This window comes from Sarcophilus harrisii, chromosome 2, assembly GCF_902635505.1.
Source record: "Sarcophilus harrisii chromosome 2, mSarHar1.11, whole genome shotgun sequence".
NCBI classification, from domain to species: Eukaryota; Metazoa; Chordata; class Mammalia; order Dasyuromorphia; family Dasyuridae; genus Sarcophilus; species Sarcophilus harrisii.
The window spans coordinates 435,530,980-435,552,735 of record NC_045427.1 but is presented as its reverse complement, the minus strand read 5'-3'; the positions used below and the strand labels follow the sequence as shown (position 1 = coordinate 435,552,735).

The 21,756-nt window shown below is 37.2% G+C and overlaps 1 protein-coding gene across 4 annotated transcripts in view; it reads right to left on the bottom strand.

Annotated features, from left to right (window-relative positions):
* RAD21L1 (RAD21 cohesin complex component like 1) overlaps nucleotides 1-21,756 on the bottom strand; it is a 63,939-nt gene that overhangs the window by 32,498 nt on the left and 9,685 nt on the right. For 3 of the 4 annotated variants that reach the window (XM_031954157.1, XM_031954158.1, XM_031954156.1), the window contains one exon: nucleotides 183-358. In XM_031954157.1, coding sequence (XP_031810017.1) covers nucleotides 183-326 — 144 coding nt within the window. In that variant the 5' untranslated portion in view covers nucleotides 327-358. Of the gene's footprint in view, nucleotides 1-182; nucleotides 359-5,429; nucleotides 5,494-21,756 lie in introns of those variants that run through there. The other variant, XM_012553637.3, reaches the window with a different exon arrangement.

The window sequence follows — 21,756 nt, the reverse complement described above, 5'->3', positions numbered from 1 at the left end:
TAACAGACAGTTACTGAATGAACACTAGTGTATGACTAGATGCCAAAATGAATAATGTAGAAAAGGGATGCCATAGGAATTTAGAAATGGGGAATAAAGTCCATAGTCCATCTAATTGTTTTTTTTTTTTTTTAATCCTTTTCCTCCCCACAAATAGGATTCTACTTCAACCAATTACATACCTTAGGTGACAGGATTTTTTCAATAGTTGCCTCTAAATTACATTCAAATATATGAGTTTTTGTGAGCTTCTTCTCCCAGTGAGCTGCAAGCCATATTTTGGCCAATGGCCCTCGCTTGCTCATAAGCAAATGTGTATAGAACATGTTGCCTGTATTTCGTAGTTGGATTTAATGAGCTGGAAAGAACAGTGAAAGAAGATATTTAAAATGGGATCAAAACTTCTCAGTCCAACTGGCTATGTAATCAGTGGCATTGGGTTCACCTCTTCACTCTGCTACTTATTATCAAAATGATCTTGGACAATTCAGTTTGCCTTTCTGAGTCTCAGTTTCCCTAATTTTTAAAATTAGGGGCTTTGTGCATACATATATTGTATTTAACATATACTTTAAAAATTTTAGCATGTATTGGTCTACCCGCCGTCTGGGGGAGGGAGTGGGAGGAAGGAGGGGAAAAATTGGAATAAAAGGTTTTGCAACTGTCAATGCTGAAAAATTACCCATGCATATATCTTATAAATAAAAAGCTATAATAAAAAAATTAGGGGCTTTGCCTAAATTATCTTTAACATTCCTTTCTGTTCAAAATCTTCTCATCCTATCCTAAAGAAAGTTTGTTTCTTTTGGAAATATAAGATTGGCATCTTTAGACAGTATCATTCAATTCAATAACCATTTACTAAGGGCCTGCTATATATAAAGCACTATGTTGGGGAGTAGAGATACAAAGATAAAAAATAGCACAATCCCTGTTCTCAAAGATCTTATAATTGAATAGAGTAGATATGATATGAACACAAAGAAATATGAACATGTCAATGGCACATACTTAAGTGTATATGATTTTACACAAATAAGTATGTGGCATGCACTTATACAATACATGGTACAGTTTATGCCCACATGTACCACCATGTATAAATGTATAGGTTGCATGTATATTACACACAACAGGTTGTGCATACACATATATCACATTTACAAATAAGTGTGAAAGAAGATAGAATGTAATGGGATAAAGGAGAGGCCCAAAGAAAGTACTCTAAGATGGGGACAGCTAGATGGCACAGTAAATAGAATACTAGTTCTGAAATCAGGAGGACCTGAATTCAAATCCCATCTCAGACACAACACTTATTAGCTATGTGACCGGGCAAGTTACTTAACCCCCAATTGCCTCACCAAAGAAAGTGCTTTAAGAAAATCTGAAGTTCTTTCAGTAAATGCTTATCAGCATTTATAAAAGCATCTAATTTAATCTATTGCTTAAATTAAACTTTTATCTAGAATATCTGAGTCTTATCTAAAATACTGAATTATATTTACATTATAAGCAAAATCAGAATTTTCACTTTAGATTTGTAAACACAACTTACAACTTTTTAGAAAAGGATCAAGTTTTTAAAAAAAGAAAAAGATTAGGGACAGCTAGGTGGTGCAGTGGAATAAAGCACCAATCCTGAAGTCAGGAGGACCAGAGTTAAAATCTGACCTCACACACTTAACACTTCCTTGTTGTGTGACCTTAAGCAAGTCGTGTGACCCTAAGCAAGTCACTTAACCCCAATTGCCTCAGCAAAAAGGAGAGAGAGAGAGAGAGAGAGAGAGAGAGAGAGAGAAACAACACAATACAAGACTAAAAGTTCAAGAAGGGAACAAGAGGTAGAAGACAGAACAAATGTCCATACTAAAGCTTTTGATGCTGGCAAATGTGGAAATAGATGTCTGTCTGCTTAGGTAAACTGCTCATCTCTTACAATATGACAAAATATTGTTGCTCTGACTTGTTAAACAGAAAATTTGTTTTCCAAGTAAAAAAAAAAGACAGAGAGAGTGAAAAAAAAAAAAAAGAGAGAAGAAGAAAGCTAGAAACTAGAAAAGTAATCAGCATTTATAAAAGAACATTATTTTTTAAAATAGGTTTTATTTTGGAAAAATCCTTTCCTTGTTAAAAAAAAAAAAAAGGTGGCTGAGAATATTAAAAATTCTGGGCCCATAAGTTTAATTTATCTTTTCTACAAAACTTTTATAAAACAATTATTATGACAGGCAGTATGGCACAGTAGAAGGGAGCAGACCTTAGAGTCAAGAAGAACTGAGTTCAAACTAAGAACTTAATTCCCATTCCCCTCTCTATCCCATCCACTTCTCTATATAATTATAGTCTGTGTGATATTGGGCAAATCTGAGCAACATTAGGCAAATTTCTCATCGTTCCCAGACAATTCTCAATGATCTTAAATTGCAGAAGTTACCAATCTGCATGGGCAGAGGGAATTCATTGGCAAAGGGAGTTTACTTAATGGCAGTTCCCTCACAAATAAACTCATAGGTCTGGATTCCTCAAAAATTTACATACAAATTGCATAAGGGATAACCTTGATGAAGATATGAGATGACAACAGTTAGATTCTGACCCTCATTATGACTTCCATTCCTTTCACCCTTTAGGATTACCCATAATATGGCTTTAATCTTCTCCAATCTCACCCCACTAGTTAGCTATTTCAATTGTTTTCCCTTCTAGAATTCTTTGTCCCCCTAGTCCTATCACCATTCTTCTAAAACTACCTCCCTAGATTGTTCACATCATGCTTCTTTTCTGCTTTTACTAACACAATGATGAATAGAGCTAGAGGGAAGTCTCATAATTGCACATTATCCATTCATATTATTCAACCTCACTATAGCAAGATAGTCCTTTGAATATATATTTAAGCCTACATCATCAATTCCCCACTGGACATTTCAAACTGGATGTCTTAAAGACCCTTTAAGTTCATTTTGTCTAAAGCTGGACTCATTACCTTTCTCACTAAACCATTCCTTCTTCCAAATGTTCACACTTCTGTAGAAGGCACCATCATCCTCCCAGTGTCTCAGATTTGTAATACTGGCATTATCTTCTAATCCCAAGCATCAAATCACATTTTGCTGTTCTACCTTCACAATTCCTCTTACATCTAATACTTTCTCTCCACTCAAACAGCTATCATTTTGTTCAAGCTTTTAAAACCTCTTGCTTAGGCAACAGCTTCCTAATTAATTTTCTTGCCTCAAATCTCTCACTAATCCAAGTCCAACAGAATAGACTTTGTGCCAAAGTAATTTTCCTTAAGGACAGATCTGACCATGACTTCTCAACCAACTCTAATGAGTTCCTATTACTTCTTGAATAAAATATAAATTCTTTTGTTTAGCTTTTAAAGTCATAATCTCTTCCCAATTTACCTTTCTAGTCTCAGTGAATGTTATTCCCCCTCCAGCACTTTGTGTGATCCAGCCAAACTGAACTTCTCTTTCTGTCCCTCATTTAGGACGCTCCATCTTTCATCTCTATGCCTTTGCACTGGCTGTTCTCCATACTTGAAATATATTCTCACCTACTTCTGCCTCAGAGTCCCTCTCTTCAAGATTCTACTCAAAATTGTGGTATGTGAATGTTATGGAATATTATTGTTCTGTAAGAAATGACCAGCAGGACGAATACAGAGAGGATTGGCGAGACTTACATGAACTGATGCTGAGCAAAATGAGCAGAACCAGAAGATCATTATATACCTCAACAACGATACTGTATGAGGATGTATTCTGATAGAGGTGGATTTCTTCAACAAAGAGAAGATCTAACAGTTTCAGTTGATCAAGGATGGACAGAAGCAGCTACACCCAAAGAAAGAACACTAGGAAATGAATGTAAACTGCTTGCATTTTTGTTCTTCTTCCCAGTTTATTTATACCTTCTAAATCCAATTCTCCCTGAGCAACAAGAAAACTGTTCGGTTCTGCACACATATATTGTATCCAAGATCTACTGTAACCTATTTAACATGTATAGGACTGCTTGCCATCTTTGGGGAGAGGGCGGAGGGAGGGAGGGGGAAAATCGGAACAGAAGTGAGTGCAAGAGATAATGTAAAAAATTACCCTGGCATGGGTTCTGTCAATAAAAAATTATTTAAAAAAAAAAGATTCTACTCAAATACTATATTATGCACAAAGATTTTTCCTGATTTCTCCAATTGCTTATGCCCTCTCTCTCAAACTATCTTGTATTTAACTACTTTGTATATGTATGTATCTATATACACACATAAATAAGCATATTTATGCTATTTGTATTTTTCTGTCTATTTCTTGTTTTTCTCATTAGAACAGAAGCTTGTTTTGAATAAGGATTGTTTCATGCTTTGTACCTGAAAACCCAGCCTGTAGTACAATACCTAACACACAGCAGTCACTTAGTACATCTTGATTGCTGTTGTTAAATTTTACAAATAATATTCTCTAGCAGCTCACATAGTCACTGAATTCAAAGCTATAGAAAATACAGGATATTAATGTGGTTTGTTCAGCATAAAACACCATTTGTTACAGTAGCAAAATGTTGCCTTATGGCTCTTCTCCAAAGAGGTGTTCCATATACATGGCAAAATCATATGGGATACTTGGAAAGATGGTACAGAGTCCTGGATTTGTAGTTAGAAGGTCGTTTGAATCCACATTCTACCTCCTATTTTGAATGTGTGAATTTAGCAAAAACATTTAAACTCTCTGGGTCTCATATTTCTCATCTGTAAATTCAAAGGATTAGACTTTGCGGCTTCTAAAGTCTTTTCCAGCTCTAAGTCTAATTGCATAACTTTTGAATGGAAAACTTTGTCGATCCCGTGGGGGAGATGGCACACGGACAACACGAGGACTACAGAGGATGGATGCATCTAGAACAAAGGCCTGGGTAACGGGGACGGTAATACACGGACCTCAGAACTAGGCAATGCATTTGACCAGAGCCGGGTAAGATGAGAATTCATCTTCAGGAGAAACCAAGAGAAAGAAAGCCTGGAGGTCAGTGAGAGGAGGGCGCGCACAGTCCTGAAGGCGACCACGTGTGAGAACTTTACGTCATAGAGTCAGAGCGCGGCCCTGCCCGCTCCCCGTCCAGGTGAGCTGTGACGTGACGTCATCCAAGTTCCACAGAGTTAGACACCAAGCAGGTATTGGAACCTAAGGGGAGGGGCGGGGCTTGGAACGGGAGGGGCGGGGCTATGCTTGACAGGAGGAGGAGGAAGAGGAGGAGGAAGAGCACAGAGCGCACAGCTCGGCCCCCCTAAATCGGGAAGCGGGGAGTGGTCCAGGAGCTCTGAGGAAAAGTCCACACGCTGCCCGGACTGGGTGGGCCTCCTTTCCTCAAGATCCCGCCTTTCAGTTTCCGTCGCCTCTCGGCCTCGCCCTGCCTCTCCTTACCCCTATCTTCTTTCCCCGTTGCCTGCTTGAGGCTCTGAGGCGATAGGAGCCGAGGAGTCGCCGCCTCTCTAGGCCGAGATCGTCCTCTCCTCTCACAGCTGCCGCGCTCTGGGAGCAGTGCCCAAGCGTGGCGCATGCGCGGGAGCGACCGCCTCGCGCCCCAGGCTTCGAGCCTCTTTCTCCCCTCCCCCACTGAATCTGTCCTCTCCCTCCCACTTTGTCCCTCTCCTTTCCTCTGCCCATCCACTTCCTCTCCCTCTCCCTCTCTTCTCTTCCCATTTTCTCCCCCTCCTCTTTCTCTCTATTCTCTACTTCCTTCCCCTTCTCTCTCCCCCTCCCCCCTTTTTCTCCTCGTCCTCTTTTGCCCTTCTCACTTTCTCCCCGCTTCCACTCTTCTTCCTCTCCTCCCACTTTCGCCCCCTCTCCTATCTCTCTTCCCTTTCTCTACACTCTACTATTCCCCCATTCTTGTCCGGTTCTCTCCTATCTCTGCAATTTTGCTGTCCTCCTCCTATTCAAGTCAATCTATTTAAATCCCTGGAGATCCTCTCTCACAGAGTGTCAAACTTCTCATGGAACTTCCCCTGCCTTTCCCTTATGTCATTTCTCTTTATTCAATTATTTATAACCATATTTGTTCCCCCCCCCAAAAAAAATTAGGTCATAAACTTGAGAGCAAGGGAGATGGTGTTATATCTTTTTCTTCCTGGCACTGAGCAAGGAACCATGCACACAGTACTCATTTAATGTTGAGTGAATGAAATTTCCTATGAGACTTATTTCTGGTTGGGAAGAGCCTAGGATTCTGCTGAGAATCATGAAGTTAAACCAAGGAGAGGCATTAGGATTTAGATTCAGAAGATGTAAATCCAAATCCTGACTCTGTTACTACTTGTGTAGTCTTGGGTAAATTACTTCTCCACTTGGTGCTGCGTCAATTCAACATCCATACTTCTATCACTAGCCATGTCGCATTAGGCAAGCCATTTCCCTTCTTCTTGGTCCTAATTTGGTCCTAATCCATCACGTCAAAGAGTAGGACTAGATTTGCTTTCATGTTCTTCCTGGGTCTAAAGTTCTATGTTCATAGGATTCTAGCATAGATCTTTATTCCTAATCCAGTCCTTTTCCATCCTATAACTCAAATTCATACATGATCCACATTCAATGCAGTAGGTCCTGGACCTTGGAAGCACTTGCCTTACCTATGGAGAGGTATTAAAGGAGGAGACACACATCTTCTCTCATCTGGTCCTTTGCACTCACATAGAATATTTGAGCTCCATCCATGGAGATAGAGCAGGCTTGGCTTTCAACTTCAGGGTAGATTCCCTAAAGGATAAATCACCTAATCTGGGCATTGAATGTTATCAACTCTTTGGAATCATTTCCTAAACAAACAGAGGGATTTCAGGACTGACATAGTCTTGGGATATTGATGTAGTTGTGTGTCATTTTGAAGTATTGAAGTCAATTGGGTTGAAGGCTTTGGGAATGAGGAAACCTTTATCCTTTGGAAAGTAAATATTGAGGATAAATATGAACTTGATGAAGGTTAAGAGTTAAATCCAGTATTAAACAGTTACTATGTGCCAAGAACTGTTAAGAACTGAAGGATATAGAAAAAAGCAAAACAGCCCCTTCTCTTCAGGTTAACATAAACAACTACATAAAACCAATCAATATATGGGATTTTTGAGATAATCATAGAAGACACTGTCATGAGAGAGGATTTGGAAAGGTTTCTTGCTGAATAAGAGACTTGAAGTAAACCACGAGATAGTGATAAGCAGAGTCTAGGCATGCGGGACAGTTAGTGAAAAGTTAGTAAAGCCTAAAGATGAAGTGTCAAAGAGACCAGTATCACTGGATTACAGAGTACTTGGAGTAAGAAGGTATAAGAAGAAATCTTGGAAAAGTTGGAAGGAACCAAATTATGAAGAGCTTTACAGCCAAACAGGATTTTATATTTGGTCCTGAAGGTGATAGGAAGCCTCTGAAGTTTATCAAATAGAAGAATGACATGAACCAACCCTTGCTTTAGAAAGATCACTTTGACAGCTGGTTGGAAGATGGATTTGGAATGGGGACTGCTATATTTTTGTGGTTCGTAGGGAAGACACTGGATTGGGACATGAGCCAAAGAGAATGCTTTGAAGATTTCCTATCCCTCCCCCAATCAAGATTTAACCCAATCTGTATAAACCCAGACCTGGGAATATGGGTCACCAGATACATATAATAAAACTATATTTTCAAGCTAATATGGACTATCATGTCATACTAACTTTTTATTTGTCCTTCAAGTAACTATTTGTTTCCAACTACATTAATTATTTTGATTTAGCTGAAAGTATATGACTGAGAAATGCTGTTTACATGGAAGAAAATTATTTGCTTTAGTTCTGGGTCATGGGTTATGTATATTGTATTATTTACTCCTGGCATCAACTCACATCTTCTTTTGAAAGCTTTCATCAATTACCACAGCAGGGAGAAAACTCCATTCTCTGAACTCTGATAGTACTTGCTATCTATATTATACATTTGAGCACTGAGCATAATCTTGAAGAATCATAGAATATCAGAACTGTATTGAAATTTCAAATATAGAGCATAGAATGTCAGATATGGAAGAGACCTTAGATATCATATAGTCTAACCCTTTTAATTTCACAGGTGGAAAAATGGAGACACTAGAGAAGTGATCATCCAAGCCTATAAATGTCATGGACCCCTTTGGCAGCTTGATGTAACCTATGGATCCCTTCTACTTTTTAATAATACTTTCTAAACACATAAAATACATGAGATAATAAGAGTAAGAAATTATATTGAAATAAAGTTATCTTTTTTTGTTGTTGTTGTTGAATTCACTGAACTGAGATTAAGAATTTCTGGAGAATTAGTGATAATCACTTTCAATACTATTACGTTAGCATATAGAAAAGATCATTTTTGCTGCGTTCTCTATTTCTGCTTGGTATCTCTAATAATTATGTGGTGCTGAGCTTCTCTTTTCTGCCTATTTTTAAGACCATCTTCTGAGTTCTTGGTTCTTACCTGGTAAAGTTCCTTTGGCAAGGCTAGGCTGGAAGTTCATAGCTGAAGCTGAGTCACCACACTTAGCTAAGGATAGCCAGTAGAAGATGACAGTGTGCTCCCAGGCCAAGATTAAGTCTGTTCTTTTGCCTGTCTAGTTCTGGTGCTATTTTGAAGTCCCTGGTCCCAAATAACTATTTGATTTAGTGTCAGTAATATCTTGTTCTTTTTATTAAGCACTTTTTGGAGATGTTGTGTCTCTAAAACAGTTTTAGAGATTTTAACCAAAACCAAAAACAACCAACCCACAGAAGCTGTATAAAGGCTGAGGCTACAAAACACATACTCCCTCCCTTAACTCTTCCTAATTGGCATGCAAATGTAGTTGGGCACGAATAAAAGCTAAATGAAGAGGGCAAGGATACGGCCCTTAGCCCTTGTGGTCCACATTCTAGCTTTTATTATATACATCTGCCCACAACAACAAAAAACCACTGGCTTTTGAGTCATATTTTATTGACTACAAAACCTCTCTGTTTTTCTATATTATGATTCAGGGAACCATTAAAGATGGGAAGAAATGAGCCCTTTAAGACTGAGTCTCAATGGAAACCATGAGGCAGTCAATTCTCTCCAGGCATTTTATAGAAAGATCATAGAGCCCCTTACATGCTGTTGTCAAAAGGAAGACAACCACAGTTGGTTGTCTCTGCCCTCATTAGCGAATGTCATTGAAATCAGCCAGACTCGCTGGTAGGAGAGTTTCAGGAATGCACAAAAGAGCCAGAAAGGTAGCAGATGGAATTCACCGTGTGGAGATAACAGGTGTCTCCTAAAACATCTTCCATTTGCCAGCTTCCTCCCAAGACAGCACTTAGCAGTTAGTCTCACTGCCTGTCTCAGTGCTCAGGGACTTTGTTGATAATTCTCTAGGAATGAAAAGGACATTTTAGAGTTACCTCTCATACACCTGCCTTCTGTACTCCCATGGAAGGATTACATCCTAGGAGCAAGAGCTGAGAGGTATTGTCCATAACAGAAAGAGGCCTGAACTAACAGTCTGAATTCTAGCTTGGACAATACTTCATCTTGCTGGATTGGTCTTGGGCAAATAACTTCTTTCCATGAGTAAAATACAGGTAATTCTCTCTGTCCTCAAAGGAGTACCATGAGAATTAAAGAAGGTCCTACGACTCTAGAGTCTTCTTTATCCAATCCCCTCATTGTTTTTCAATAGATGAAGAAAGAGAGACTCAGAGGGGAAATGACTTGCCCAAAATTATGTGAATAATAAAAGGTAGAGAAAGGATTTGAAACCAGATTTTCTGAATCCAAATCCAATGCTTTTTCCAGATAATGGATGTGAAAGTACCTTGTAAACTATACTACAGCTACATATATGTGTAAATAGTGTAACAACGGAAAGAACACTGGTTTTAGATTCAGAAGATTTACATTCAAAATCTATCTCTGATATTACTTAGACAAGTCATTTAACTTCCTGGGGCTTCAGTTTTCTCATTTGTCAAATAAGGGAGTAGAGGAGAGGGCCTCAGAGATCCCTTCTAGTTTTAAATCTTATGATTTCCTGAATCCATTTTTTTGGTAGCAAAAAATAATAGAATCGTACAGTGGAGAGGGCCTTTAGCCATTCTCTAATCCAACCACATTCAGAAATCCCTTTTAGAAATCTCTGTCTAGTCCCCATCCAGCTTCATCTTAAACTCTTGCAGGGTCAGGGAAATCAGTGATCTTTTTTTTTCTTTTGAGTAATATCAAAATGAGATTGAATTCTTTAAGAGTATGCTGACTAGCATTCTCCAACTAATAAATGGTTAAAGAATATGAACAGACAATTTTCAGATGAAGAAATTGAAACCATTTCTAGTCATTTGAAAAGGTGCTCTAAATCACTATTGATCAGAGAAATGCAAATTAAGACAATTCTGAGGTACCACTACACACCTGTCAGATTGGCTAAAATGACAGGAAAAGATAAGGAGGAATGTTGGAGGGGATGTGGGGAAAACTGGGACACTGATACATTGTTGGTGGAACTGTGAATGGATCCAGCCATTCTGGAGAGCAATTTGGAACTATGCCCGAAGAGTTATCAAACTTGTATACCCTTTGATCCAGCAGTGTTTCTACTGGGCTTATATCCCAAAGAGATCTTAAAGGAAGGAAAGAGACTCACATGTGCAAAAATGTTTGTAGTGTCAAGAAACAAGAAACTGTGTGAATGCTAGTCAGTTGGAGAATGGCTGAATAAATTATGGTTTATGAATGTTATGGAATATTATTGTTATGTAAGAAATGATCAGCAGGATGATTTCAGAAAGGCCTGGATAGACTTACATAAACTGATGCTGAGTAAAATGAGCAGAACCAGAATCAATCAACAAGATTGTTTGATCAGTTTTGATGGACATGGCTATCTTCAACAATGAGATTTGAGGCCAAGAGTCATCTACACCCAGAGAGGGGACTGTGGGAACTCAGTGTGGATCACAACATAGCATCTTCACTCTTTTTGTTGTTGTTTGCCTGCATTTTATTTTCTTTCTTATTTTTTTCTTTTTTGATCTAATTTTTCTTGTGTAGCAAGATGATTGTATAAATATGTATGCCTATTTTGGATTTAACATATTTTTACCATGTTTAACATATCTTGGATTATTTGCCATCTAGGGGAAGGATGAAGGAAGGAGGGGAAATTGGGATATAAGGTTTTGTGAGGTACGATATTGAAAAATTATCTTTGCATATGTTTTGAAAATAAAAAGCTTCAATTAAAAAATTATGCTGACTGATGATCAGTTGTTATTGGGGTGGTGAAATAAGCAGGATAATGGCAGGTTCCCAGCAGGGCAGTCAGCCTGAGATGATATGCCAACCCCAGATCACCTGCAAAGTAGATAACATAGAGTAGTTGATCATGGATCCGAGACTTAGAGCTAGAAGAAAACTTAGAGGGCATCTCATTCAATTTCCCTTATAGTACATATGAAGGTTACATTGGTTATAATCGGCCACATGACCTGCATTTGAGCATGACTATTCCAAATCCTATTCTAGGTCTCTTTTCACTGGACCATTCTGCCTCCCTTGGTTGATGATATCATTTTATTCTCTTTGTGGTCAACTTTTTCACCTTTTAATGATTAGGCTGGTTGATCTCTGGATGTCATCTTGCTAAGGCCTATAATAACAAAAACATCTAATCTTTCATGAGATCATTACTATTTAAAAGTACTTTCTCATATTTTCTATTCTTTGAGCATCAAAACAACCACATGAAGTCAATGGGATAGGTATTATAATTTATACATATAGTCTAACAGAAGATGAAACTGAAGCCCAAAGAGATGCCATTTAACCAAAGTCAGTAATAGAAATGAAATTCATAGCCAGGGTTTTATATGGATTAGGATTCTTTTTATGCTACAATAATGTCTTCTATCTCTTTCCATTTTGGGGGATGAAACTTCTGCTATTCTCTGGAAGAAATTAAGGCAACACTATCTGGAAAGTCTGGTTTCCTATGAATTTTGAGCTTGCCCTAGCTTGTGTAGGAGATGCTCCCAAAATGCCCATCAATAATGGAATGGATGAATAAATTGTGGTGTATAATTGTGATAGAATACTATTGTGCTATAAGAAATGATGAGCAGAATGGTTTCAGAAAAACCAGGGAAGATTACATGAAATGATTCAAAGTGAGGTGAGAAAAACTGGGAAATCACTGTGTACAATAACAACTATATTGTAATAATAATCAATTGTGAAAGATTTAGATACTCTAATCAATACAGTGATCTAAGACAATTCCAAAGCATTCATGATGAAAAATACCTTAAAAGAGAGAACTGATGAACTCGGAGTGCAAAACTAATTTTTTCACTTTATTATTCTTGCCCTTTTTTGCAACATGGCTAATGTGGAAATATGCTTTGTGTAGTTTCACATATATAATTGATATCTTCTCTTTTGAATTCTCTATGGGTAGGAAATGGGATGAAGAGGAGGAAAGAATCTAGAACTCAAATTTTAAAAATAAATGTTAAAATAAACAATGAATTATTTTTAAAAAATGCTCCCAAGTCAGATCTAAGCAGAGGATACAACTCCTTCAGGATATCGTGAAGCTACTTTATTGTCTTTAGAAGTTGGCTGATCCTGCAGCTAATCATTACCTGGAAAGATGTCTTCAAATCTCTCCCATCCTGGAACTGTGCTGAGCAATTATGAAGTATGATGGAAAATATATCTGGCTACCTGGTCTATTCCTTCTAGTGTCAAAGGAGCTAATGTAGGTTCATAGAATTTTGAGCTAGAAGAGCCACCAAAGGTCATCTAATCAATCCCTGTCATTTTACAGATGAGAAAACTAAAGCTCAGAGAAGGTTAGAATGACCTAGAAATTGACCCAAAGCTACACAGGTACTAGGAAGCAGAACTGAAATTCAAATCTCAATCTTCTGACTCCATATTCGGGGCTTTATTACACTACCTTACCTTCTCTCAAGGGGAGAGATAGAAAAATGGGAAAGTGCTTTGAGTAATCAATCAAGGAGAAAGATAGAGGCTTTGTAATACAGAGGAAATGAGGGAAGAGAAGGAAGACTTGAAGTCCATTAGAAATCAATAAGTAAATAAGCCTGTTGTATACCGGGTATTGTTCCAAGTGCTAGGGAGACAAAAGAAAGGCAGAAGAAAACCAAACTGGAAAAACAAATACAAAAAGCCAGTCCCTACTCTCAAAGGGCTCACAAGTCTAACGGGGAAGACAAAATGCAAGAACTACATATAAATAAGACCTATACTGGATAAATTTTAGCCCGTCAACAAAGGGAAAGCACTAAGATTAAGAAGGACCAAGAAAGGATCTTTTTGCAGAAGCTGAAACTTGACAAAAGACAGGGGAAATGCCTGGAGTCAGGAGATGGGGCATTCTATCTAAAGAACAGCAGAGCCATTGTCACGGCATCACAGAATATGTGGAGGGGAGCAAGGTTCGTAAGAAGGCTGGAAAGATAGGGAGGGGGCCAGTGTTTTCAAATTTAAATAGGATTTTCTATTAGATCCTGATGGTGTTAGGGAGCTAATGGAGTTTATCAAATGGTAGAGGAGTAAAGGTGGGTGATATAGTCAAATCTGTGCTCTAGGGATATTACTTTGATGGCTAAGTGGAGGATAGACTGGAGGCAGGAGAACAACCAGCAGACTTATTGCAATAGTCCAGGCTTGAGGTGATAAAGGCCTGCACAAGGGTGGTGCATGTAGGAGGCGTATAGAAAGGATGACATCTGTCTCTGTCCTGACTCTGACTCAGGGAAGGCCTGCTGAGTTCTGATTGGGGCTTGGTGCTCATCCTCAGCTCCTAACTGGAGAGTTGCATGGTTCCCCCTCCCTCACAGCCCCACCTCAGTCTGACAACTCACTGAGCACCAGCAGCTATAGTGAAGGTGACTTAGAGGTCAGGCCTGGATTAAATGGCAAACAGCAGGACATATCAGTAAGCAGGTCCAGACCCAGGAGGATTTTACGTTCTCTGCTTATTCCTCTGGATGTGAATAAACACGCAAACACAGGTGCTGGTACTATACCTCACTCTGCTTGTTAGCGGGGGTTTGGGACCCTGTAGGGAAAAAACCAATTCAGAACTCCCAGCAAATAAGGAAAAATATGAAGAGGGAGAGAGGAGAAGAAAAGAGGAAAGGAAAGGAAAAGGAAAGAAGGGGAGGAAACTATCTGATTAAAAATAATTACAGGATTTGCATTTAATCTGTAAAACTAAAATAAAACAAATATACACCGCCTTCAAGTGAAACATAGAATACAAAAAGAAAACTTTTATTCTTAAGGAACATGTTTGCATGTCATATTATGAAAGGGTAGAAAGGAATGTTGGGCTGAATTGGAAATTATTTGAAATGCTCAGGTCACAAGTCTTAATTGTGTGAGCACTGAAGGTAAAATAAGTATTTTTAAACAATTATATTAAATATCATTAGATTTTCTAAATATATAATTGGTAGCTCTCTAATTAGAGCCTACATTGGCCCATAACAGAGTTTTATATGACATTATTTTCTTTGAAATTCACCAGTTTTACAATGTCAAAAACAAATGGTAAAAAATGATATGAAACTAAGAAAGACAAAAACACATGCACCCTTTCTGGCCTAGAGCTCCCTTTTAAATCATCCCAATAATTTGAACCAGTTTTTTTCTGCCCTCTTATTGGCCTTGTGCTCACATGACACTTTGCAGAAAATAAGACCACATGATACTCAGAGATCCAGTTACTTTTGGTGAAACTGTGAAGTCATGGAGTCATACAATGTAGAATTGGAAAGCATTGTAGAACATAGACTTTTGTAATACACAATGTTAGAGCTGAAAGAAGGGACTTCTAGAACATGGAATTATAGAATGTTAGAACATACAATTTATACTGTTAGAATTGGAAAAGACGTTATAAGAGTGTCCAACTGAAATAAGAATGGAGGCCTGCATATTGCCTTAGAAAATCATAAATTAACATTATCCATGTTACATTGTATTTTTATTTATTTTGTTAAACATTTTCCAATTAGATTTTAATCTGCTTAGGCTATACTTAGGAATTTTGTAGGGTAGCTTTGAGGCTGACCTCTGATTTTGGCACCTCTGCTTTAGAGCTGGAAAAAATCACATCTTTGAAAAGACATGAGAAGTTTGCCTGCATAGTCCTTTTTTCCTCAATATAACTCAATACATGTTTCCCAAACTTCCTCCTATTATATAATCCTTCCCTACCATATCAGTTTCTGGTCTACACTCTCTTGGCAGAGTCCTAGTACCTCAGGGTTCATAACTCAGCTAGCCAATTAATCTATTATTCACTCTAATTTGTTCATTTATTCATTCTTGAAACTGAGGCTCCTTATGTTATTGGTAGTCAACTGCTCATAGGTCTGATCTCACGGCTGGTCAGAATAAAAGCAGTGATCTACTCTGTTTCTGATTTTGGTCAATTCATTCCTCCCTAGACAATTTGATCTCCTATCTCAAGGAACTTACCATATAGATATTGAACCTAGTGTCCAATATCTGATCAGCTTAATCCATAAGAATTCAGAATTTAGAATTCTTGGGCTCAGGTGATCCTCCAGCCCCAGTCTCTACAAAGCATTTGCCACTACACGGGCTCATTTTTCAACAGTCCCCTCCTTATTACTCCTAGTCAAATTGGCCTAGCTTTTCCCCATAAGGGCAAAATTCCAACCTGTGTTTTTGCACAATTGGTCCTCCATGTCTCAGACTTTTTCCTTGTCATTTTATTGGATCAGATTATTAGCATTCTCTCCTCCCTGAAAATATTTTGTTTCTATATACATTGTATTTAATTACATATATACAATTACCTGCATGTATATACACACGTATATGTATTTATATATACATATTTGTTGTTTTGTTCTTCAGTTACTTTTCAAGTCTTGTCTAACTCTTTGTGACTCCATTTGGTGGTGGTGTTGGGTTTTTTTTTGTTTAGCAAAGATACTTGGGTAGTTTGTCATTTCCTTCTTCAGCTCATTTTATAGGTTAGGAAACTGAGGCAAACAGGGTTAAGTGACTTGCCCAGGGTCATACAATTAGTGTCTAAGGTTGGATTTGAACTCTAGTCTTCCTGAATGCAGGCCTGGGACTGCATCACCTCACTGGCCCATAAATACATAGATACATGTATATGTAGCTGTTTATCCATTTATTAATTTACTCATTAATCAATTAAATATTTGTTAAGTTCAATTTTACAAACATTTATTAAGCTACCTAATAAATAGTCTTGGCCCTCACTTTCATTCTAAATGAGAGGATACAACATTAACAAATAGATTAATGCGTTATTTTATTTGATTTTCATTACAATCCTGAGAAAGATGGTGCAAGAATTCTCATTCTCAATTTACAAATGTGGAAATTTATATTTAGAGAAGGAAAGTCACTTACTCATAGTATAAATGTGTTACAAAGCAAAGCTAGGTATTGAATCCAGGTCTTCTGTCTTATGGTCCTTGGAGTTTCTCTTTATATCAAGTTTACTTTTTAAAGTGCTTTAGGAAAGTCAATTTCTCTAGGTCCTAATCACCTCTTCTGACAGATGAAAGAACTGTATCAAATGATCTCTAAAGTTCCTTCAATTCTAACATTCTTTTTGTCCTAAAATCTCTTCCATTTATTAAGATCATGTAGCAGGACTAGGTGATCTACAGTGTCCAGAAAAAATGGTGGAAAGATTACTTTCCTGGAGGTTATATGGAGGATTTCTGTTTCAGTTACAGGCTAAACTAAGTGACCGCTGAGGTTTTTCTGATTCTGTGATCTGTGCTCGACTGCTTTGCCATCAAAAGATTTAAATCTAAATGGTTATTTGTTCCCCTTCAAAATATCACTTGTCCTTTTCAAGACAATCTGAGAATCATTCTGTCTTTCTGTTTACAGTTTTGTATATGGCCCAAATGTATGGATGTCTGAAATCAACCCACACATATACAAGACTTGATTACTTTCTATGAGTATCTGCCTCAGTCTTCAGATTATTGTTAGAAGCACTACCCAGGGCCTATGACCTTATCCCCCTGCTACATTTCTTCAGGATCCAAGATAACTTGTCAAACTGAAAACCAGGTGGTTTTCAATGAAAAATTAATCAGAGTGGAATTTTAAAAAGCATTTATTCCTTACTCTGTGCAAAACATTGTGCTAAGTGTTGAGGATACAAATAGAAAAGCAAGATAGTCTCTGGCTCTCTAAAAGTTTACATTCTTTTTAAAAAAAAAAAAAACTTTTTATTTTTCCAAATACATGCAAAATTAGTTTTCAACATTCACCTTTGCAAAACCTCATGCTCCAAATTTTTCTCCCTCATTGCCTTCTCCCTTCCCCTAAACAGCAAGCAATCTGATATAGGTTAAACAAGTACAATTAAGAGTTTACATTCTAAGGAGTGAGGTGATACATATAGTAATTTCAGCTACAGATTGATGAAAAAAGTCCTGTGGGCTTTAGGGTACAACAACTAGGCATATGATAAAGCATTTTCTTAAATATCATTTCTACTAATAAAATCAAGCATTTGATGGTGTCAAGGACTTGGCTGGAAAGAACTTTCTTTTCCAGTTTTTCAAGAGCAACGGCTAATTATCAGCTCCTTTCTCAATGACTATAATACTTTATGCTCTCTCACAAGCACACGCCATTGGAAAGCCAGGACCATGGAATTCCAGAGGCATAGGCCACCGGCAAGTCTTACATAGTTTACCAAGTTGCTATTCCAAGTTCTTTCTAGTTACTAAAGTGTAATTGGACAAGAGTTATTGATTAAAGAATTTTGTTTCTATTTTTTAAAAATTGTTTTTGTTTGTGTATTGTGTAGTGTTTAAAATTGGAAGGAAGAGCATCTGAAGGTAGAGATAATGGTGATTTCTGCCTGGTTGTAGGATTTAAAGCTGAAAGAATCATTGGAAAACGTCTAATTTGACCTGTCCCTATTCAAAGATGAGGAAACAGAGGGTGGGTCACATGGTCAGTAAGTAGGAAAATGTGAGAATTGGATAAGAGTACAGTTTCCACAGTTATGAAACAAATTGGAGAAATGCAGAGGAATGAAGCTTAAATCATAAAAATAAACTGAAACCTAAGAAATGAATCTAAAGATTAAGCAGATGTGGAACACAGGGACTTAGACTCACAAATGGAGGGAAGATATAATTAGGGGTAGAGAATCAAATTGGGGAATTAGACTCTCCAGATAGATTGTAATCTTTGTAGTACCTAGCCAATGCGGGAAACAGGAAGGACTTGCATTTTAGGTTTGTGAATAAAAGGCTGTGCTTTTGTGCTTTAAAGGCATGCCTACTAATTTAGATTACTGCTCTTAAAAGAACATAAAATCGAATCTTTTCCTGGATTCTCCAGCAAGTCAGTGGAATTCTTGGTAAGACATTTTATTTCTTTCAAAAGCCAAAAATTAACCTTACTTCTGACTTCAAATCCTTCTTCAGGAACTGTCCTGAAGTGACCCACTGCCAGCCTCCCCAGGGAACTAGGCCGTCATAAAAAATAATAATAATTGATGATGTTTCTATGTGCTTTTAAGTGTTATAAGTAATTTTCTTCACAAAAGCCTTTATGAAGTATTCAGGGCTTATCTTCTCTTTTTATAAACGAGGAAATGAAGTGATGGGTCCAAAGTTTTAAAACTAGAAACAATTCATGCTCAACATCACACAAGTAGCAAATAGCATAGCCAGGATTCAAATTTATGTCTTCTGAGTCCAAATCTAGTACTTCTGCTATGATACCAGATGACTTCTCCCTTACAGCAATGCCCATAAGTTCAACTTTTCACTCATTCTCAATGGCCAAAGTTGATCTTATCTACTATACCTTAATTATTCCATGCACAAAGTCACATAGTGTATAGTTAGTCATCAAGTACATTGCACTGTCTATACTGTCTATACTCTCTCCTATTATTTATTTTTATTTAAAATCTTTTTTCTTTTTTTTGAACTTAAAAAATACCAAATAGAACAGGCATTTGCATGCACATCATATATCAGGGGAAAAGAATTGTAAATTACACTACAATTCTTTATTATGTATGTCTTACATTTTTTTTTAAAGTATATAACAAGATCAAGCTTTCAAATAAAGATAATTTTCCAAAATTGTCCTGTTTGAGACTGGGTTTCTATTTTTTCTTTCAATTGAAAAAAAAGATACCTCAATGATCATCTTTTTTTTTTTTTTCTTTCATTTTGTTTTGTAATGGGAGTTTGGAACATCAACAAGGAACATTTCACAAAATTTACCAGCAATGACTGCTGACTCAGTATTTGGATAGCCTTCCTCAAGCCAAAGGGCAAAAAAAAAAAAAAAAAAAAAAGAAAAAAGGAAAGAAAATCTCCTTCTGTCTCTACAAAAACATAAACAAAAAAGCTGGCCCTTATTGAGCTTCCCTACTTATGTTGTGCTCTCCATTCTCCCAGAATTTGGGACCTGAGGTTGACTATGCATTGCCTTCTCAGATGAGAGACCAAAGTGACTTGACTTGGTACCTACTAATTGCTTTAGGACTTAGGGAAATGAAAGTATTTTACCCTCCCCTGGTTCCACTGGCCTTTCTACTTCCCTCTGGATCCATACTCACAGAATGGGTTAAATCACTGGTAACTCCAAAAGAAAAAAAAATTAAACTTCATGTCTCAGGAAAGCTATGTCCCCATTCAAATCTTAGAATAAATGGGACTTTCCACAGGAAAATTTAGAGACCTGGGGGAAGGGAAAGGAAAAGGAAAAAAATATTTATTAAGCACTTAAAATATGCCAGGTACTGTGTAAACATTTTACAAATATCTTATCTGATCCTTACAATACAATAGGTGCTATTATTATCCTTATTTACATTTGAAGAAATGGAGGCAAAGATTTAATAACTTGTCCTGGATCACACAGTATTTCAACTCTGACTCAGGTCTTCCTGACTCCAGGCTCAGTCCTCTATCCACTGTACCATTTAGTGGTCCTAGGACCATAAGTGTGCTGATAAATGCAGCTCTCCAGGTAAAGGAAAAAAAAAAGTATACATTGATTTCTAGCATTTGCTGATTTCCAAAACGTAAATTCTAACACTAAAAATTTAACAGTTGCCTCTTGTGAGCCCCATACCAGCTAACTTCAGCAAGCACACTTAGCTTTAGCCTCACATAGACTGAAAATCAAAGAGAAACAACTGTCTTGGGTGAAAACTCTTCCATGATTTAATAAATAAGTCCATTCAACTGGAATCTGGATAAAATTTCCAAGTGTCCTTTTCTATACAATGCACACCAAAATTTCTCTAGGAGTGTCTATACCATAGGCAATACAATAGTATTGTATTGTAAAAGAAAAGGCAAATTTACTCTGAATCCTCACTCCAAAGGCAACTGTATTTTCCCTCAGTGGATCCCTTCTGCTTTAAGGGTAATCTCAATGAGATTAGAAACTCATTTGACAAGACAAATAGACTCAGATAGTGAAAAGAGCAAACAAATTAAAATAAATTACAAAGACAAGTAAATCTCCCAAGAAAAGGAACTAAACATTAGCAGTTGATTAGTTAGAATTTTCAGAGACACAGGCAAACTTTACCAGATGAACTTAGATATGAAGACATGAAGATCCAATACTAAGGCAAGCAATTCAGGTCTGTTTAAAAGCAAAAATACAAACAACTTTCAACTAGAAACTAGAATTTTAGTATTGCAAACTCCATGTGTGTCATATTAGATTGAAGATCTATGTGAATTCAGGAATATAGTTAGTCTCAATATTTAAATAATCAGTGACTATTTAACATATTTCAACAGTGAATCAACAAATTCAAATTCCATCTCAGTGGAGCTCATTTAATAAGGGAATAGATATCAGAAAATGGCTGTAAAATTACAACCTTAAAAAATTACCAATATTTCTAAGAATTCTGCAAACTATGTTTAAAAATTGCAGGTAGAGACTCTCTCCAAAACTCCCTACCAAGTATATGTTAATTGCAGCATAATTGCTAAGTAAGCCTTTTCTTTAGTATTCAGTGCCAAAGGTCATTCCCAAAGATCACCTTTTTCTCTTTGGGCTATGGATGCAATGCTGGCTACAAAAGTCAGCCTGGATCTCAATATTTGTTTCTTGAGGAACATGCCATGAACTAGTGCCTATTTCTCACCAGCCCTATAGCCTTATAAGAGAAGAAAGCTCTAAGAATTCTTCCCCTTATGGGGAGCAGAGTTACTGAGACGCATATACAAATTGGGCAAAGAATGGCAAAGAGGAAGAAGCTGAAGTTGACAGGTCTTTATGAACATCTCAAAAACCAATCAGAGATCTTCTCTTTCATTGTGTGGTTACCCCACCCGAACCATTCATAAAAGGGCTATAAATATTCCCTGATATCTCTAATGTACTTCCATTATACTTTATGATTTTCCCAGAAACAAGCATTGGCCAAAAAAGGCTGATGGATCTGAGTGTGTACCAGTTTCATATTACATGTTTTTGTATATTACATATATAATATATGTTATATTATATATAATATATACATATATAATTACACATATATTACATGCTATTTTCTGTGCCCTTGTCCTCTTATCTATCTTCTATTTGGGGGCGGGGGGAAGGTGCAAAACAAAGCTCTTGTAACAAATAAGTACAGACAAGAAAAATGTTGACTGTGTCTGAAAATGTC